The sequence below is a fragment of the Myotis lucifugus genome, unplaced genomic scaffold (assembly GCF_000147115.1).
Source record: "Myotis lucifugus unplaced genomic scaffold, Myoluc2.0 scaffold_734, whole genome shotgun sequence".
Taxonomy (NCBI): Eukaryota; Metazoa; Chordata; class Mammalia; order Chiroptera; family Vespertilionidae; genus Myotis; species Myotis lucifugus.
The window spans coordinates 251,695-269,667 of NW_005871782.1; the positions used below are offsets into that span (position 1 = coordinate 251,695).

General features: G+C 53.3%; 2 protein-coding genes across 2 annotated transcripts in view; both read left to right on the forward strand.

Annotated features, from left to right (window-relative positions):
* Nucleotides 1-9,241, forward strand: part of ANKRD24 (ankyrin repeat domain 24) — a 28,810-nt gene extending 19,569 nt beyond the window's left edge. The window contains exons 11-19 of the mRNA XM_023746813.1: nt 722-766; nt 854-952; nt 1,793-1,865; nt 2,087-2,205; nt 2,374-3,891; nt 6,128-6,295; nt 8,435-8,560; nt 8,824-8,889; nt 8,995-9,241. Of these exons, the coding sequence (XP_023602581.1) occupies nt 722-766; nt 854-952; nt 1,793-1,865; nt 2,087-2,205; nt 2,374-3,891; nt 6,128-6,295; nt 8,435-8,560; nt 8,824-8,889; nt 8,995-9,072 (2,292 nt within the window). The 3' untranslated portion in view covers nt 9,073-9,241. The remainder of the gene's footprint in view (nt 1-721; nt 767-853; nt 953-1,792; nt 1,866-2,086; nt 2,206-2,373; nt 3,892-6,127; nt 6,296-8,434; nt 8,561-8,823; nt 8,890-8,994) is intronic.
* Nucleotides 9,242-10,649: 1,408 nt separating this feature from the next.
* On the forward strand, nt 10,650-17,342 carry EBI3 (Epstein-Barr virus induced 3). Its single transcript, XM_023746819.1, has 5 exons — nt 10,650-10,841; nt 11,853-11,984; nt 13,048-13,226; nt 14,284-14,441; nt 17,190-17,342. The coding sequence occupies exons 1-5, from the start codon at nt 10,774-10,776 to the stop codon at nt 17,340-17,342; spliced, it is 690 nt and encodes a 229-aa protein (XP_023602587.1). The 5' UTR covers nt 10,650-10,773.
* Nucleotides 17,343-17,973: the final 631 nt, after the last annotated feature.

The following is a 17,973-nucleotide window of genomic DNA, read 5'->3' on the forward strand; positions in this document are numbered from 1 at the left end:
CCCCATTCCTCTCTCCCCAGTGTTGAGTGTCTGAGCAGTTAGGCGTGATGGTGTGAGGGCATGAGGGCATGATGACCATTTGCATATTAGCTCTCTATTATATAGGATTGTAACACTCTTCTGTTGCTTCTCAGTTCCCTTTACTTTAAAAAAATATTTTTTTAGCGAGAGAGGAAGGGAGGGGGAGAGAAAAAGATCAATCAGCTGCCTCCTGCACGCCCTCCTACTGGGGAAGGAGCCCGAAACTCGGGCATGTGCTCTGTTCTGGAATCGAACCAGAAACCTTTTGGTGCACAGGACAATACCCAACAACCTGAGCCACACCAGCCAGGGCCCTTTATTTTTACGGAAAGCACTTACTGTTATTGGACATTTATGTATTTTATTCATGTTTACCCATTCGATGGTAAGCTAACGAAGGAAGGCATAGTTAATGGTGCCTGGCTCACAGTAGATGCTTGATAAATATTTATAGGATGGACAGATATTGAATGGGTGAGTGAATGAGTGAATGAATGAATGAATTAGTGGCCAAAAATGGGGTCTGGCACAAAGAAGGCACTCAGTAAGTACTTAGTAACGAGTGAGCGGGTAGAGCAGTGCTGGGTGTGCAATAGATGCACAGCAGATGTCTGTGGTTGGGACAGAGGGCTACTAGCAGGAGGTGGGCCAGGGATGCCCCCAGCCCAGATCCAAGTCCTGTCCCCACTTCTTTCATAAGCTGCCAGAGGCGGAGGCCAGCTCCCTGCACAGCCTGGAGAGACAGGTAGGTGGAAGTTCGGGGAGAGCCAGCCACCCAGCTGCCCAGGGTTTCTTCCTGGAGACCGGCTGAGCCTCCACCACCTCCCTCCAGGTGCAAGAGCTACAGCAGCTGCTGGCAGAGAAGCAGGAGGAGAAGGAGAGTCTGGGACGGGAGGTGGAGAGTTTGCAGAGCCGGCTGTCCCTGCTGGAGGTAGGCGGGGTGGAGTGTGGGCGGGGCCCCTCTTAATCAGTTGCATGTCAACCACACTAATATACAGTCTCACACACATGCAAACACACACACAACAAACATACAAACACAATCACATACAGCTAACACACACATAAAAGACACTCCCCAAAACACACAATCACACACACTCACATACACAGGAGATGGACAGCCACGCTCATATACATGTGATATAACAGGCAAACAGACAACAAACAAATTCATGAAAGCACCATCACACACACACATTACAAATATGTGCATACAGCAAACACTTCTCATTTAATCACATACACAGATGACACCCCCCCAGATACATATAAACACACATTTCTCAAAATACATAATTACACAAACATTCCTATACACATTCAGAATGCAACCACACACACACAACAGACTAAAACACAAGTGCAGAATCACACCGTCACAGGAACTCACACAGGAGAGGCAAGGGCCACTGCGCACAGGGCACACACACACGTGCTCACTGCAGACCCACAACCTCACACCCTCGCCAGGATGAACCCACTGTCCCCTCCCAGTCCCAGGTGTCCAGGCTGCACATACAACCCCAGTCATTGGGGTTGTGGTCACACACTTGGGCAGTGATGGGGCCATTTGCTAATTTTCCTGGGAGGCCAGCATAATCCCGGGCACACAGTAGGCACTCTATATAGTACTTGTGGGCGAAACACAGCCAGTTTGATGTTTGTGGGGTCAAATAAACCCGTGAACATTTCTGTCCACTCCAGATTTCTGGGGGTCCCTTGGGGTGGGAGAGCAGGACCCCAAGACAGACATTGGGCCCCCTTTCAGAATGAGCGGGAGAACACCAGCTATGACGTGGCCACCCTGCAGGATGAGGAGGGTGAGCTGCCCGACTTTCCAGGTGAGCCCCTGCCTTGTCCTTCCCCCATGCACCCCACCCACCTGGTCCCTGGGGTCCCAGGAGACAGAGCTTCTGCCCACAGGCATGGTGAGAGATTGAAGCTGAAAGGAAGGTTGGCTCTCAGTTGTTATTTATTTCACATGCCCCGGGGGCCCCAAAGCACCCCAGCTTCCATCCCCTGCGGTTTGGGACCCCCGGGTCTGACTCTGTGACGCTGCCAGGGGCCGAGACATTGCTCTCCAAGCAGCTCAGCCCGTCAGCCCAGGAGCTCTTGGCCTCGCTGCAGGAACAGGTGGCCACCCTCACCAGACAGAACCAGGAGCTGATGGAGAAGGTCCAGGTGGGGAAACCAAGGCCTGGTAGAGTGGCTGTGGGCCGGGGACAGATCTGAGGGGGTTGGGATGGGCACTGGCTGAGTCCATGGGCAGGGAAGGTGGCAAGACTGCCGTGTGCCCCCACGGCCACTTCAGCTGCCACTGGTTCCCTCTCACCCCACTCCCACCTCCAGATCCTGGAGAACTTTGAGAAGGATGAAATGGAGGCAAATGGATCAGCTGAGGTCGTCCCTCTGGCCCTCTATGACTCTCTCCGGGCTGAGTTGGACCAGCTGCGCAGGCAGCATGCCGAGGCTGTGCGGGTGCTGGAGCAGCAGGAAGTACAGGGGACCCCCAGAGAAGAGAAGGGAGCCTCTGGGGAGCGCAAGGACACAGGAGCCAAGACCACCCAAAATGGCCCAACGGAAATGGAGATTGATGGCATCGTGGCTCCAGAAACAAAAGTGAATGGAGCTGAGGCCACAGATGATGAGGCTGCAGAAGCTGGAACCACGGAAGCCAGGACTTTGGAAGCAGCATCCACAGGGACCGAGGTCATGGAAACTAAACCCACGGACAATCAGGCCATGGAAACAGAGGGCGCGGGAGCCGAGGCTTTGGAAACAAAGGCCACAGGGGCTGAGGCCACAGAAACGAACGCTCTAGGAGGAGGAGGAAACCTGGAAGCACAGGCCACGGGAGCAGAGGCCACAAATATGAAAGCAGAGGAACCAGAAATGAAGGCCAATGGAGTGAGCGAAGTGGAAGGAGAGCTCAGAGGCACAGAGACCACAAATGTGGAGGCCACGGGAGTGGAGGCCACCACCCCTAGTGTCCCCACTGGCCCCGTCCTACACCCTGGTGCTGCCGAGGCCTCGGAAAAGCTGCAAACCGAACTGGAGACTAGGATTCGTGGCTTGGAGGAGGCCCTGTGGCAGCGGGAGCGGGAGGCAGTCATCGAGCTGGAGGCAGCCCGTGGCAAGTGGGAGGCCACGGAGGCTGAGGCTGACCGGCTGCTGGAGCGGGGGGGTGAGGCTGTTGGTGGTGGCAGTGGTGACATGGTCCAACTGCGGGCAGCCCTGGAGCAGGCCCGGGAGGACCTCCGAGACCGGGACTCTCGCCTCCGGGAGCTGGAGGCCACCTTGGCCTGGCTGGACGAGGCCCGAGCGGCCAGGCTGCTGGCCGAGGAGGAGGCTCGGGGCCTGCGGGCAGAGCTGGCCCAGCGGGAGGAGGTGAGGCTGGAGCAAATCCGGGAGCTGGAGGTGCTACGGGAGCAGCTGGCCACTTCGACGGCCACTGAGGAACAACAGAGGGCAGCTGCCGCTGAGCTGAGCCAAGCGCGGGAAGCAGCAGAGGCCCGGGCTGCTGAGCTGGCCGAGGCCTGCGAGGAGGCTCGGCGGGGCCTGGCAGAGCTGCGCGAGGCCTCCGAGGTGCTCCGCCAGTCAGCAGTGCCAGCCTCGGAGCATCACCGGCTGCAGGAGGAGGCCCTTGAGCTGCGGGGCCGGGCGGCCAGCCTGGAGCAGGAGGTGGTGGCCACGGGCAAGGAGGCTGCCCGGCTGCGGGCAGAGCTAGAGCGGGAGCGAGTGGGCAGTGTGTCCCGCTTGGAGCACGAGCGCATAGTGGGTGCACTTCAGGCCGACGTGGCCCGGCTGCAGGGGCAGCTGGAGGAACTAGGACGCCGCCACGAAAAGACCAGTGCTGAGGTCTTCCAGGTGAGCATGGCCGAGCCCCTCCCAGGCACACCTAGCAGCCGTCTGTTTTGACCCTGCAGCCAAAGGATGTTTCAACCCCATAGATTTCAATCCTGTAGACACTAGCCCCTGCCAGTGTTTCTAGGTCAACCTTTGACCCTGTGGCTATTCTGACCTCCTGGATGTTTCAACTTGCCTTTTCTTCTTCTTCTTCTTCTTCTTCTTCTTTCTTCTTTCTTCTTTTGTTTTGTTTGTGTTTTCTTCTTTAAATCCTTTTGGCTATTTTGACCCTATCTTTTTTTTCTAATAGTTACCACTTTTTGCAATCTTTTTATAAAACCTGCTTGTATCCCGAAGTCATGGAGAAATTCTCCTATGTTTTCTGCCAGCATCTTTATTGTTTTTGTTTCACAATCCTGTTTATGCTTTGGCTCTAATTGTGTGTATGGTGTGAGGTGGGGATCAATGTTTATTCATTGTTTTGGCAAGCAGTGAGTTGGAGGTTTTACCCTAATGTTTTTACCAAACGTCCATTTTCTCTGCTGGTCAAAATGACCCTATTTCTTTTTTCCAACTGGCTCTTTTGAGATTGTTATTTTATCTTATGGTCATTTTGATGCTTTAACCCCTTCTGGAGGAGGAACTCGTGCACAGGGATTTTCAATCTAATTTTTAATCCAGTAGATTTTTATGCTGAGTTTTTTGTTTGTTTGTTATTCATTTTGTCCCGGATGGTGGACTCCATCTTTTTTCTTAAATTAAACCAAACTGGGAACTGTTTTAACAAATATGTAAATAATAAGCTACATTCATTACTTGTCAGGAAAGCATTTTCCTCTCTGAGCTTCTGTTAACTCGCCCGTATAACGGAGATAATAATTCCTAGTCCTCACATGGAAATTAAGTGGTTTAATTTATGTTAGCTACTTAGGACAGTGATGGTACAAGCAACCTATAAATGACAGCTAGAATTATTCTTTCTCCAAGAACAACCTCTTTTAAAAAATATATTTTTTTTATTGATTTCAGTGAGGAAGGGAGAGGGAGAGATAGATAGAAACATCAATGATGAGAACCATTGATCGGCTGCCTCTTGCATGCCCCCTACTGGGGATCAAGCCTGCAACCTGGGCATGTGCCCTTGACTGGCATCGAACCTGGGGCCCTTCATCCACAAGCCGATGCTCTATCCACTGAGCCAAACCAGCCAGGGCAAACACCCTTTTTAAAAATTTATTTTACCCCTTTATTGCTTTTCAGAGAGAGAGGAAGGGAGAGGGATAGAGAGATAGAAACATTGATGAGAGAAAAACATCATTGATCAGCTTCCTCCTGCATGGCCCTCCTGGGGATTGAGTCTGCAACCCGGTCATGTGCCCTGATCAGGAATTGAACCAGTGACCTCTTGGTTCATGGGACGATGCTCAAGCATCAGCCGGAAGAAATCCCTCTTTTAAACCAGTTAAACCCTTGGTCACAGTCCAACCTAAGTATAACCATCTTCATGGATGTCTTTGCAATTTTACCTTCCTTGTGATCACTTCTTTTTTGGGTAAACTTTACAAGTCTAATTTGATTTATCAATCGGTTTAGGATTTATTTAAATAGTTAATGTATGCCAATCTATACTAATTGAAACATCTAGTTATTATCCACTTTTCCCTGGAGCTGTTATTTCTATAAAGGTCAGTGTTCCCTCTAAGATCGATTTTTGCAAATCTCACATTGCTCTGATCTTGATATTTTTGTGAAAATGCAGTCATCAACTTTTGAACATCTGTTTGCTTTTCATCCAAATTCTTCTAGTTTTCTTTCATTTTGTAAGAAATCTACAAACCTTCAACCACTAGCAGAGAAAAGAACGTTAGTGGTAATAATCATACCACCAACTCGAATATAGCACTTATGTGTGCCAGACACGGTTCTAATTGTATTCCATGTACTTGCTCATTTTATCCTCACAACCACCCTATGAAGTGGGGAGCTGTTATTATTTTCATTTCACATATGAGGAATCTGAGGCACAGAGAGGTTAAGTCCCTTGCCTAAGGCCACACAGCTAGCAGACCAGAGGTCTTTGGCAGGGTCAGAATGTTTATCATGCCCTGTGGAGTTGGGACTTCCCTGAATCAAACTCCTCAAGGTCAAAATGGGCTTGAAGGTCCTCAGGACAAAATAGAGGGTCAGAGGAAGTCTGGGGTTCAGGCATCTTTGGGGTCCAAGTGTCCTCAGGGTCACACGTGGGCTTGGGCCACAGGTGCAGCGCGAGGCCCTATTCATGAAGAGCGAACGGCACGCAGCTGAGGCCCAGCTGGCCACGGCAGAGCAGCAGCTGCGCGGGCTGCGCACGGAGGCGGAGAAGGCCCGCCAGGCCCAGAGCCGCGCCCAGGAGGCCCTGGACAGGGCCAGAGAGAAGGACAAGAAGGTGGGTCTCTTTTTCCTGTGCTTCGTTAGAGGTCCCCACTCAGTGGAGATTGGGGGGCATCTAAGAATGTCCCCCTGAAAGGGTTCTGGGAAATGGGCCCATTTTCCAGAGAGGAGACAGACAGAGAAGGAAGGGGACAACTCGGACACACAGGCTACTGATCCGATTACTAATTACTTGCACAGTAACATTTGTTTTTAAATATATTTTATTGACTTTTTACAGAGAGGCAGGGAGAGGGACAGAGAGCCAGAAACATCGATGAGAGAGAAACATCGATCAGCTGCCCCCCGCACATCCCCCAACTGGGGATGTGCCCGCAACCAAGGTACATGCCCCTGACCAGAATCAAACCTGGGACCCTTGAGTCCGCAGGCCGACGCTCTATCCACTGAACCAAACCGGCTAGGGCCACAGTAACATTTATTGGCTGCTTATTGCATGTCAGGCCCTGTGCTGTGCATTCAATATGGATCAATGCATTTAATCCTCGCATTAAGTTCCAATAAGATCGCTGTTTTTATTGTCCCATTTGAGGAAACTGAGGCACAGAGAGATGAAGCCACTTGCCCACAGTCACACAGCTATGCAATGGTTCTTCCAGGGCTCAAACCCAAGTTCCCAAGTTCTTTTCTTTTTTAAAAAAAAATATTTTATTGATTTTTTACAGAGAGGAAGGGAGAGGGATAGAGAGCTAGAAGAATCCATGAGAGAGAAACATCGATCAGCTGCCTCCTGCACACTCCCTACTGGGGATGTGCCCGCAACCAAGGTACATGCCCTTGACTGGAATCGAACCCGGGACCCTTGAGTCCGCAGGCCAACGCTCTATCCACTGAGCCAAACCGGTTAGGGCCCCAAGTTCTTTTCTTAAATAGTAAGAATAATGATATCGGAGGCCTCTGGTTATTACTCAGCTGTTTTTCACACATCGTCACTTTTAATCTCACAACCCTAAGAGCCAGAAAGCATTTTTATCTTCATCTTCCAGATGAGTAAACTGAGGCGCTGAGAGACAAAGTGAATGGCTCAAAGTTACACAGAATGTCACTGGATAGTGAATGTGACCCTCAGAGCTCCAAGGGCTTTAGGGCAAAGAGTCTCCCAGATAGGACTTGCTGTGTGACCTTGGATAAGTCCCTTGACCTCTCTGAGCCTAGTTTTCACATCTGTAAAATGAAGATAAAGCTGTAATAGGGATTATGCTTTATTTGTATCAGAGTTTCTCTTTCTCAGCACTAGTGGCATTAAGGGGCAGGTCACTCTTTGTGGGGGGCTGTCTTGGGCACTATGGGTTGTTGAGCAGCATCCCTGGCCCCACCCACTTGATGCCAGGAGCTCCCCAGACATTCTCATTGCAGGAGAAGCCATAGGTGTCCTCTGGGGGCAGCATGGCCTCTGATGAGAACCTTTATCCGTAGGAATAATGATGAAGTTTAGCATTATTGAGTGCCTGCTCTTTGCCAAGCAGTTTAGCCAGTTAACTGCCACGATATTTTGAATTTAATGAAAAAAGGTCTACTGCATGCATTTAAAGACGCTTATGGCGTACCAATGGTTAAACTTAATCACTGTTTGGAATCAGTGAACTGGTGGGAACCATGATTCTCCTTACAGATGAGGAAACTGGGCTCAGAGGGGTGGAGTCCTCTTCCCAAGATCTCCTTAGAGAAAGGGATAGAGAGGGACCCAACCCCGGCTGTCTGACAGCCGCACCGGCTCCCCGCCCTGTTCCACCAGCCTTCCTTTCCAGACTCCAGGAGGGGGTGTGGGAGGATCTGCAAACTTTACTGTAACGGACCGATAGGCAGTGTTTTGGGCTCAGGTCTGCCATTGCAGGAGAAGCCATAGGTGACATGAATACGAATGGGCGTGGCCATGCACCAATTCAATTTTACGTGTGAACACGGAAGTGTGGATTTTATCTAATTTTCACGTGTCAGAAAATAGCATTCTCTTTTTGACTTTTAATCCAGCCATTTAAAACGATGATAACCATTCTTAGCCTGAGGGCCAGTTTGCTAGCCTCTAGACAGGGTCTAGGATGTGACCTTCCCTCGCAAGCCTCTGTCCCACCTCTCTCACCCCTGCTGCCCCAGCCCTGAGCTTGGGGTCACCAGGGTGACCTCCCCCCCCCAGATCACAGAGCTCTCCAAGGAGGTCTTCAGTCTTAAGGAGGCGCTGAAGGACCAGCCAGCAGTCCCGGGCAGCTCCGAGGTGGAGGCCCTCCGCGGCCAGGTGGAGGCCCTGCAGGGGCAGCTGGAGGTGAGAGCCACACCGGGCCCACAGAGACCCCGGAGAGGGCTGGGGGCACGCAAGCACCTGGGGCACACGTGCCAGGCATGGGAGGGCCCCAGGAGAGGGCTGGGGGCACGTGCCAGGCACGGGAGGGAAACATTGCAGTATTTTGTCAACTGGCACCGTCTCACTGGTCCATGCCCTCGACATAGGGGCTCAGGGTCCGCAGGGGGCACTTTGGTACCTTGGGGTGTCTTGCTTTGCTGAGGGCCCACCCCCCACATCCACAGGAAGCTGCCAGGGAGCACAGCGCAGTGGTGGCCTTGTATCGGAGCCACCTCCTACATGCCATCCAGGTGAGTCAGCCCTGGCTCTGGCCATCCCCCGGCTGCTCTCTGGCCCCCTGTTGCCCCATCTGTACCGTGGCAGGGCGCCCAGGCTCCCCCTCTGTCCCCCCGCAGGGCCAGATGGATGAAGATGTGCAGCGGATTCTGAGCCAGATCCTGCAGATGCAGAGGCTCCAGGCTCAGGGGCGCTAAGCCTCCGCACACGGACCCTGCTTGCTGGGACCTGCACGGGCCTTCCGGATGTGGGGATCAGCCTGGCCCCGGCCCGACTGTCCCTGGGTGTCCATTTCTCAGGCCCTGGCCATGCCCGCCCCCCCAATCAGGGAATCTGAGTTCCCTGGCTCATGTCCTGTTGCCAGACACCAGCCCAGGTGCCAGACACCAGCCCAGGAATAAAGCTCACTGAGCAGGGCTCCACCTGGAGGAGGGGAGGGGGTGGCCCGGATCAGGGTGAGGAGAGTGAGGCACCCCCCCCAGGCACCCCCTCCTGCACCCAAGTCTCAGCCCCATAATGAACACTGTGTTCATGCAACATTTTATTTTTTTAAAAATATATTTTATTGATTTTTTACAGAGAGGAAGGGAGAGGGATAGAGAGTTAGAAACATCGATGAGAGAGAAACATCGATCAGCTGCCTCCTGCACACCCCCCACTGGGGATGTGCCCGCAACCAAGGTACATGCCCTTGGCCAGAATCGAACCTGGGACCCCTCAGTCCCCAGGCCGACGCTCTATCCACTGAACCAAACCGGTTAGGGCTCATGCAATGTTTTAAAAAGTCAAAATGGATGCCAGAAAGTTCACCCTGAACAGAGTCTCCCAGAGTTAAGGGAAGGCAGGAGCCACGCCTGCGCTGACCTCACTCTCCTTACCCTGGGCCCAGCCCCTGGGAGGGAGAGCCCACCCCAACCCCCTGCCCTGGCAACTTCCCTGAAATCCCCTGGTGCTTCTCAGCCCTTTCCAGCCGGGAGGAGGTGACTAAGACCGTGAACCCCCGTGTCCAGCCGGCCCCGGGGGGTTTCCTCGCTCATCCAGGGCAGGCAGGGTGTCCAGTGGGGCTTCAGCCGCCGGGCATCCCCGTGGCTGGGAGGATGTCCGTGGGAGGGGCTGCCCCCAGGTCTGCTCTGTCTCTCTCTGGCCGGTAAGCGGGGACCCCGTCGCGGTGGTCCCCGTGTGAATGGGCATCTGCTGTGTAGATGCCCGGGTCTCCCGTGTCCCCGTCTTTTTTCCTAGACTTTTGTGTCTCTATCTCTCCATCTCCTGACTTTCTCTTTTTCTGTCTCTATTTCTCTATCTCATCTATCCCTGTCTCAATCTCTGTCTCTCTCGTCTATGTCTAGCTCCTGTCTCTCTCCCTGTCTTTATCTCTCTGTCTCCTCTCTTATCTGTGTATGTCTATCTCCATCTCTGTCTCTCTGAGTCTCCCACCCCCTCTCCCTCCCTCCTCTCCTCTGAGTCTCCCACCCCCTCTCCTCTCTCCTCTCCTCTGAGTCTCCCACCCCCTCTCCTCTCTCCTCTCCTCTGAGTCTCCCCTCCTGCCTCTGTCTCTGTCTTGCTCCATGCGATCGTCCCCTCTGGGGTTTCCCCAGCCCCTCCTCACTGCAGCCGGAAGGAAGGACTGACTGTGCTGGGAAAGGCCACGGGGTCTCCACTTCTCCCTTTTGTGGCCTCTTCCTCCTGCCCCCACCTCAGAGCCTTCCGCACCCTTGTCCCGGGGTGGCCAGCAAAGGAACTGGCGGATCTGCTGCCCCTGCTTGACTCTCCTCGGCCCCACGAACCTGCCAGTGAGTCCAGCCCAGAGAAAGGGAAGGGGGGAGCTTGGCAGGGTCTGTGTGCCCCGCCTCCCCAGGGGGCCCCTTGCCCAGCTTCTGGAAGCGGAGCCCACAGGAGTCATGGCCCCAAGACTTCTCCTGGCCCTGGCCCTCTGGGCTGGCTGCTCACCCTGCAGTGGGAGAGAAGGTATGTAGGGCCCCTGGGGGTGGGGGACCAGGGCCAGTCTGGGGACTGGACTTTGCTGTGGAACCTTCTGGGGGTGGGGTGGGAGAGGTCCCACAGATGGGAAAGTGAGACACAGACGAATCCTACTCCAAAGTGATACCAGGTAGTGGCAGCCACCGCCTGGAGAGAGAGAGAGAGAGGAAGAGAGAGAGGGAGGGAGAGAGAGAGAGGGGGAGAGAGAGGAGGGGTGGGGGTTAATTGCATACACTCATTTCATGTGCTTTAAAACAAAACTGTAGCCCTGGCCAGTTTGGTTCAGTGGGTAGAGCGTCGGCCTTCGGACTGAAGGTCCCAGGTTCGATTCCAGTCAAGGGTATGTACCTCGGTTGCAAACTCAATCCCCGGCCCTGGTTGGGGCACATTGGGGAGGCAACCAATTGATGTGTCTCTCTCACATCGATGTTTCTCTCTGTCTCTCCCCCTCCCACTCTCTCTCTAAAAAAAAAAAAAACAAAACAAAAAAAATCAATGGGAAATAGCCTCGGGTGAAGATTAACAAAACCAAAACTCTGTAACAAAGAGGGGATACAGTGAAATATCTCCCTCCCATCTGGGTTTTCCACTACCGCGGTCTCCTCTGTGGCTTGTTAACCCTGGAGGATGAGCCAATAGTCCCTACCTCTGCAGGTTGTAGGGGGGTGAGAGGTGACGTAGGTGCCTTTCACTCATGCACTCATTCCACCAGCCCTATCAGGTGCCTCCCGTATGCCCGGCACTGGCTGGGGTGAGGGGGGAGGAGCCCATGGGAGGCCTTTACAGCCCTGGTGTCTCTGAAATGGAGAGAATCAGCATCTTCCTGTTTCAGATTCCAGAGTCTGACTCTGTGGACCTCAGAATGCAAGGGAATTGTAAGGCTGGAATGTTGACATTCCAGAAACCTGTGGAATCTGGGACTGAGCACCGAGGGTGGCTTTCATCCCAAACCTTGGGTACTTGTGGGTGGTTTGAAAGCTCACGCTCCTCCCTCCTCCCTCCCCACTGCAGCCCCCACCCAGTCCAGGGTGTGGTGCTGGGCCTTTAGGTACCCGATGGCTGTAGATTGCTTCTGGACCCTGCCACCGGCTGCCAACTCCACCAGGCCCACAGCCTTCATTGCCACGTACAGGTCAGAGCCTGGAGGGCTTCTTGGAGGTTCCGCAGCGGAGCCTGACCCCTGGGAGGAGGGCGACTGCAGCCAGCACGGACCTGGAGCCCTGCGAGTGCTAGGGCAGCGGGTCCTGTAGAAACATGCCTCCTACAATACACATGTCACGCCAGGGGTCGCTTAGAATGTTCTAGAAGCCACATTTAAAAAGTAAGAGGAAATGGGTGAAATTAATATTTTATGTAAATAATATCTATATTTCTAAATATTTATCATTTAATGATTGAGCATAATGTAATTGAACATACTTATATCCAATGTATATATTTAAATTTAGAATAGAAATTAATATAGAAATAACTAAAATATTATCGTTATCATTACTTTAAAAATTAGATATTTTACATCCTTCCTTTTTATACGAAATCTTCAGAATTCCACGTCTATTTTATGACTATAGTGCCTTTCAGTTCAGATACTAAACTTTCATTAGAAATTCTTGATCTGATTGGATTTCATAAAATTTGCAGTTGAAGCAATAAATTCATGCACCCAACTTGTTCCAAACAACTTTCCCAAGTGTTCTGGTAACTGGAAACATTACGCTTAGATTACACAAAATGAATCCCACTAAAGTCCCACTCAGTCATGTAACTGTGTTTCAAGCGCCTGACCCCACAGGCGGCTAATGACTGCTGCATGGGACAGTGTAGAAACAGGACATTGTGATGCTGTAGAAAGTTCTATGGATGGCACTCAGCTCAAGTCTCAGAATCTTCCTGTTTCAGATTCCAGAGTCTGTGACTCTGTAGACCTCAGAATGTGGGAATTCTAAGGCTGGAACGTTGATCTTCCAGAAACCTGTAGAATCTGGGACCCGAGCATCTAGCGTGCTTTTCACCCCAAACCCTGGGTACTTGTGGGGTCTGTGATGTCAAGTGAGTGCCTCCCCCGAGTGAGGGTCACAGAGGCAAGAGCAGGACCCCGAGCCAGGGCTCCTCACCTTCTGTCCCCACTTGGGACCGAGGGCACAGGTAGGGCCAGCAGGAGTGCTGAGGCCCTCACAGTGCCCATCCGTGTCCAGGCTGGGAGTGGCCGCCCGTGGGGAGAGCCAGCCCTGCCTCCAGCCCACCCCGGAAGCCACCAGCTGCACCATCCCGGACGTCCAGATGTTCTCCATGGTGCCCTACATGCTGAACATCACCGCTGTCCACCCCGGGGGCAGCAGCAGCAGCTTCGTGACCTTTGTCCCAGAGCACATCAGTGAGTGGGGGCCATGGTTGGGGGGTGAGGGTCCCTGGCTTGTTTGTGCTCTTCCCCCTCTCGAGGTACCCCCCACCTTCTACCTGTCACACAGTCCTTCCTCTATCGCGGATCCTGTGGGATTTCAGAGAGGAAGGGAGAGGGAGAGAGCTAGAAACATCAATGAGAGAGAATCATTGATCAGCTGCCTCCTACATGCCCTCTACTGGGAGTCGAACCCGAAACCCGGGCATGTGCCCTTCACCGGAATCAAACCTGGGGGCCTTCAGTCCGCAGGCCGATGCTCTATCCACTGAGCCAAACCGGCTAGAGCCTGATCCCGCTTTTACCGCCCACCTGGACCTCAGTCCTCTCACCCTAGTTTCCGGTTCCCACCCTCTTCCCTCAGCAGCCACCAGAGGGCGCCTTCCCTGAATCAGCCACCAGAGGGCGCTGTGAGCACCCCAGTCAGGTCCTGCCCCTCGGCCCTCAGCTCTAGCTCCTGCCTCCCTTGGGGTAAACGCCCAAGTCCTCCTATGACCTGACCCGCCTGCTCCCTAGCAGTAATGGGGGGGTGGGGGGGGCTGCTAATGGGTGTGGATTTCTTTTTGGGGTGATGAAAATGTTCTGATGAAATAGTGGTGGTGTTCATACAACATTGTGAATGTACTAAAAACCACTGAACTGTACACTTTGAAAGGGTGAGTTTTGCGGTATGCGAATTATGTCTCAAAAAGTTGCAAGCCACTCTCTTCCTTGCACTCCTGAACTTTCTCCCCTACTCTTTTTTTTTCAATTAGCAATAATCTCGCCCCGGATAAACCTCATTGGCTACGATGCTGCCACTGCTAAAGCTCTTCCCTCCTCTTTGTGATCAGTAGATTTCCTTCTAGTCTCTTGCCTTCTGTCCTGTGGATTGAGCTCCAAAAGGAGACGGGTTGGGTCTCTACTGGTCACTGCTGTGTCCCCGGGGTCCAGAACATCACCGGACACACAGTGGACCCTCAATTAATATTTGTTGGTTGTTTGCATGCATGGAACTGCCCTCTGCTGACCCTGTCTCCTGTTTGTCTGTCAGTCAAACCAGACCCCCCAGAAGGCGTGCACCTGAGACCCCTGCATGGGCAGGGCCTGAGGGTGCAGTGGGGACCTCCCAGCTCCTGGCCCTTCCCCGAGATCTTCTCACTCAAGTACTGGATCCGCTACAAGCGTCACGGAGCCGCCCGCTTTCGCCAGGTGAGGAAGAGGAGAGGCAGCTGGGGAGGGTGAGTCCCAGGTAGAGCAGCACGTGTACAGGTGCACTGAGGCCTCCCGGGCAGCTTGAGATTGATTGCTTGTGGCTAATGCGCAAAATGCAGGCAGCCCCGCAACTCCACTCCTGCTCCTGCGTATCTGCCCCAAAGACTTGAAAACAGGGACTCAAACAGAACCTTCACAGAGTGCTGGTCACAATAGCAGAAAGGTGGCAACGCTCAAGTGTCCGCCCGCGGGTGAGTGGGTTCACAAAGCACGGTCCATCCACACACTGAGTATTACTCAGCCGTGAAGCACTGACACTACAATGTGGATGAACCCGGAAAGGATGATGCCCAGTGAGAGGAGCCAGACACACAAGGGGTGTGATTCCATGGATGCAAAATGTCCAGGACAGGCACATCCAGAGATGGAAAGTACATTCAGGGTTGTCAGGGGCTGAGGAGGAGGGTGGGGAGTGACTGCTGATGAAAACAGGGTTTTGGGGGGGGGGTGTGATGGAATTTTCTAGAATTAGAGGCGCTGGTTGCACAACATTGTGAAAGTACTAAGGGATATGGAATTGTCCACTTCAGAATGGTTAATGTTATGCCATGTAAATTTCACCTTGATTGAAAACAACCTATATTGTTTTAACTTTTTAAAAAAAGGTTTTATTGATTTTAGAGAGTGAGAGCAAGGGAGAGGGAGAGAGAAACATCGATCTGTTGCCTCCCGTACATGGCCTGACCTGGGATCAAACCTGAAACCTAGGTATGTGCCCGAACCAGAAATGGAACCCACAACCTTTTGGGGTGTGGGATGACTCTCCAACTGACCAGGGCTGTTTTAACTTCTTCTTTTTTTAAAAAAAAATTTTTTTATTGATTTCAGAGAGGAAGAGAGAGATAGACACATCAATGATGAGAGGGAATCATTGATCGGCTGCCTCCTGCACGCCCCACACTGGGGATGGAGCCCGCAACCTGAGCATGTGCCCCGACGGGAATTGAACCTGGGACCCTTCAGTCCACAGGCCAGCGCTCTATCCACTGAGCCAAGCCGGCTAGGGTTGTCTTAACTTCTTAAAAAATAAAAAATAACGGCAGTGTCCTGTGAGCATCCAAAGGTCAGTGGTGGCCTGGGCAGAGCCGGATCCTGGGCTGAGAAGCGAGTCTGCAGTTGGGCTTTTCACAGCCTGCCCCGCGGTGTGGGCGTCTTCGGTGCTGGGGGGTCTTCTCCGACCGCTCCAGGACAGTGGCCATGAACTACAGGTGGCTGTGGCAACTAGCCCGGGAACTGCCTTTTAAATTTTACTAGTGTTCATGAATTTTCTTAAGTCTTTGCAGTTTTAAAATTGAGATCGAACTCACATGCCAGAAAAGTCACTGTTTTAAAGTGCTTAAGCCAGTGGCTTTGTGTATGTTCATAAACTTGTGCAACCATTAACCTAAATTTACAACTTGCAGCACCATATCGGCCTACGATATGGGACACTCAGGCAGAGCAGGGAAGGGAGCTAGGCAGGCCTGGGTTGGGCAGCTGAGTGTGGGGCTGGAGTGGGACATGCTGACCATTCAGTGGGAGGTGGAAGGAGGTGAGGGCCGGGTCAGGCAGGAAGAGTGTGGAGCAGCAGGGACAGGGGAGAAAAGACGGACGGAGAGAAAGCAGGGAAGGCGGCCTGAGTGGGTGTCTCACTCGTACCCATGGGACTCTAATCTTCGGAGGTCCCTGCGTGGGGGCATGAGAGGCCAAGGCCATCGAGAGAAGAACTGACTACATTTCCTGAGAGAAGGGGACATGCCGCGCCATGCAGGGCGTACAGGCAGCATCAGGATACAGGAGGCCGAGCCATGCAGGGCTACAGGCAACGTCAGGATGCGGGAGGCCGCGCCATGCAGGGCTACAGGCAGCATCAGGACGCGGGAGGCCGCGCCATGCAGGGCTACAGGCAGCATCAGGATGCGGGAGGCCGCGCCATGCAGGGCGTACAGGCAGCATCAGGACGCAGGAGGCCGCGCCATGCAGGGCTACAGGCAGCATCAGGATGCGGGAGGCCGAGCCATGCAGGGCTACAGGCAGCATCAGGATGCGGGAGGCCGAGCCATGCAGGGCTACAGGCAGCATCAGTGCTGGGGGCTGGCGAGTGTGAATAACCCTGTGGGCTCTGGGTTCATGGGTGATCTCAGGTTGCCTGGCACCTGGCACTGGGTGACTTAGGGCGGGAGGAATACTGGCCTGTGTGGGGGAATTAGAGAAAAGGGTGGACTGTTCAGTTTGTATATGAAAGGCGTGCCCCTTTGCCACCCCTAACAATTGGCTGACCCCAAGAAGGGCAGTCTGTTCCCAGCCAGCAAGATGTTAAGACGCCAAAATATCCTAAGATACAAAAAAAAAAAAATTTAAACATGGTTAATACAGTGGGCCTGGGGAGTTGGGGAGGGAGGCATTGAAGTCAATGAGAGAAGCTCTGGTTTAGAGCCAGGAGGAAGGATGGGATTGGGGGGAGGGGTCTGGGAGTGAGGGATCTCACCACTGAGACACCCCTCGAAACGGGCCCATGCCTTGGTGCGGTCCAGGAAGGATTCCTGAACGAGTTGGCTCTGGGACCAGCAGGAAGTCCACACAGGTCAGGACCACACAAGCCACAGCCTGGGAGGGGGCTGTGGAGGGCGAACGGTTTAGGATGGAGCATGAGGATTGGAGGCTCAGTCACACCGATCCCACTGACCACACTCTTTCTGCTCTCAGGTGGGGCCCATCGAAGCCACGTCCTTCACCCTCAGGGCTGTGAAGCCCCACGCCCGGTACTGCGTCCAGGTGGCTGCCCGGGACCTCACTGACTACGGGCAGTCAAGCCACTGGAGTCTCCCTGCCACGGCCTCGGGGCCGCTGGGCCAGTAGCAGGGGCTTCCCGGCACCCGGAGAGGAGCTGGTCCCTGACATCCCCTCCCCTCACCGCTACCCACTCAGAGGTGGATGGGACCTCACTGGCCTGGCCTGGGGCTACTGCTGAGCGGCTGGGCCACCTTGGACACGTGACTTTGCCTCTGACACTGAATTTCCTAATCTGTGAATCGGGGATGTACTCTCTCCTTTGACTGCAGAACTGTGAATGTGACGTATTATTTATTGTTTAATTAGACAAGGACCATTGTTACTAGAATAAAGACTCTTCCTCCCTTTGTTCAACAGACCCAGAGAGGAGTTAGAGAGGACAGAACAGAGCAGGACACACATACAATGAATCCCCCACTCCCGTGGGACAGGGGTCAGGGGCTGGGAGGGGAGGAAGAGACCCGCAGTCTGAGGATTTGGGGGTGGGTGGTGGGAGGGGTTCTGCCTTGGGGACGGGGATGGTTGGGGAGCCCATTCAAGTTCAGCAGTTTGGGTTCCTCCCATCGTCCTCAAACGATGTGGAGCCTCCAGTGGTGAGTGGGACAACAAATGGGGAACATCGTTTTGTTTTGGGAAGATTTTCTTCTGGGGGAGGGGGACAAAGCAGCCAGGGCCTGGGAAGGATTTTCCTCCATCC

What these genes read in the sequence shown, in the direction of transcription:
- EBI3 (XM_023746819.1), top strand. Translation starts at nt 10,774, where the DNA reads ATGGCCCCAAGACTTCTCCTGGCCCTGGCCCTCTGGGCTGGCTGCTCA. An exon ending in CTTTGTCCCAGAGCACATCA is followed by an intron (nt 13,227 to 14,283) that starts GTGAGTGGGGGC and finishes TTTGTCTGTCAG; the next exon opens with TCAAACCAGACCCCCCAGAA. An exon ending in GAGCCGCCCGCTTTCGCCAG is followed by an intron (nt 14,442 to 17,189) that starts GTGAGGAAGAGG and finishes TTCTGCTCTCAG; the next exon opens with GTGGGGCCCATCGAAGCCAC.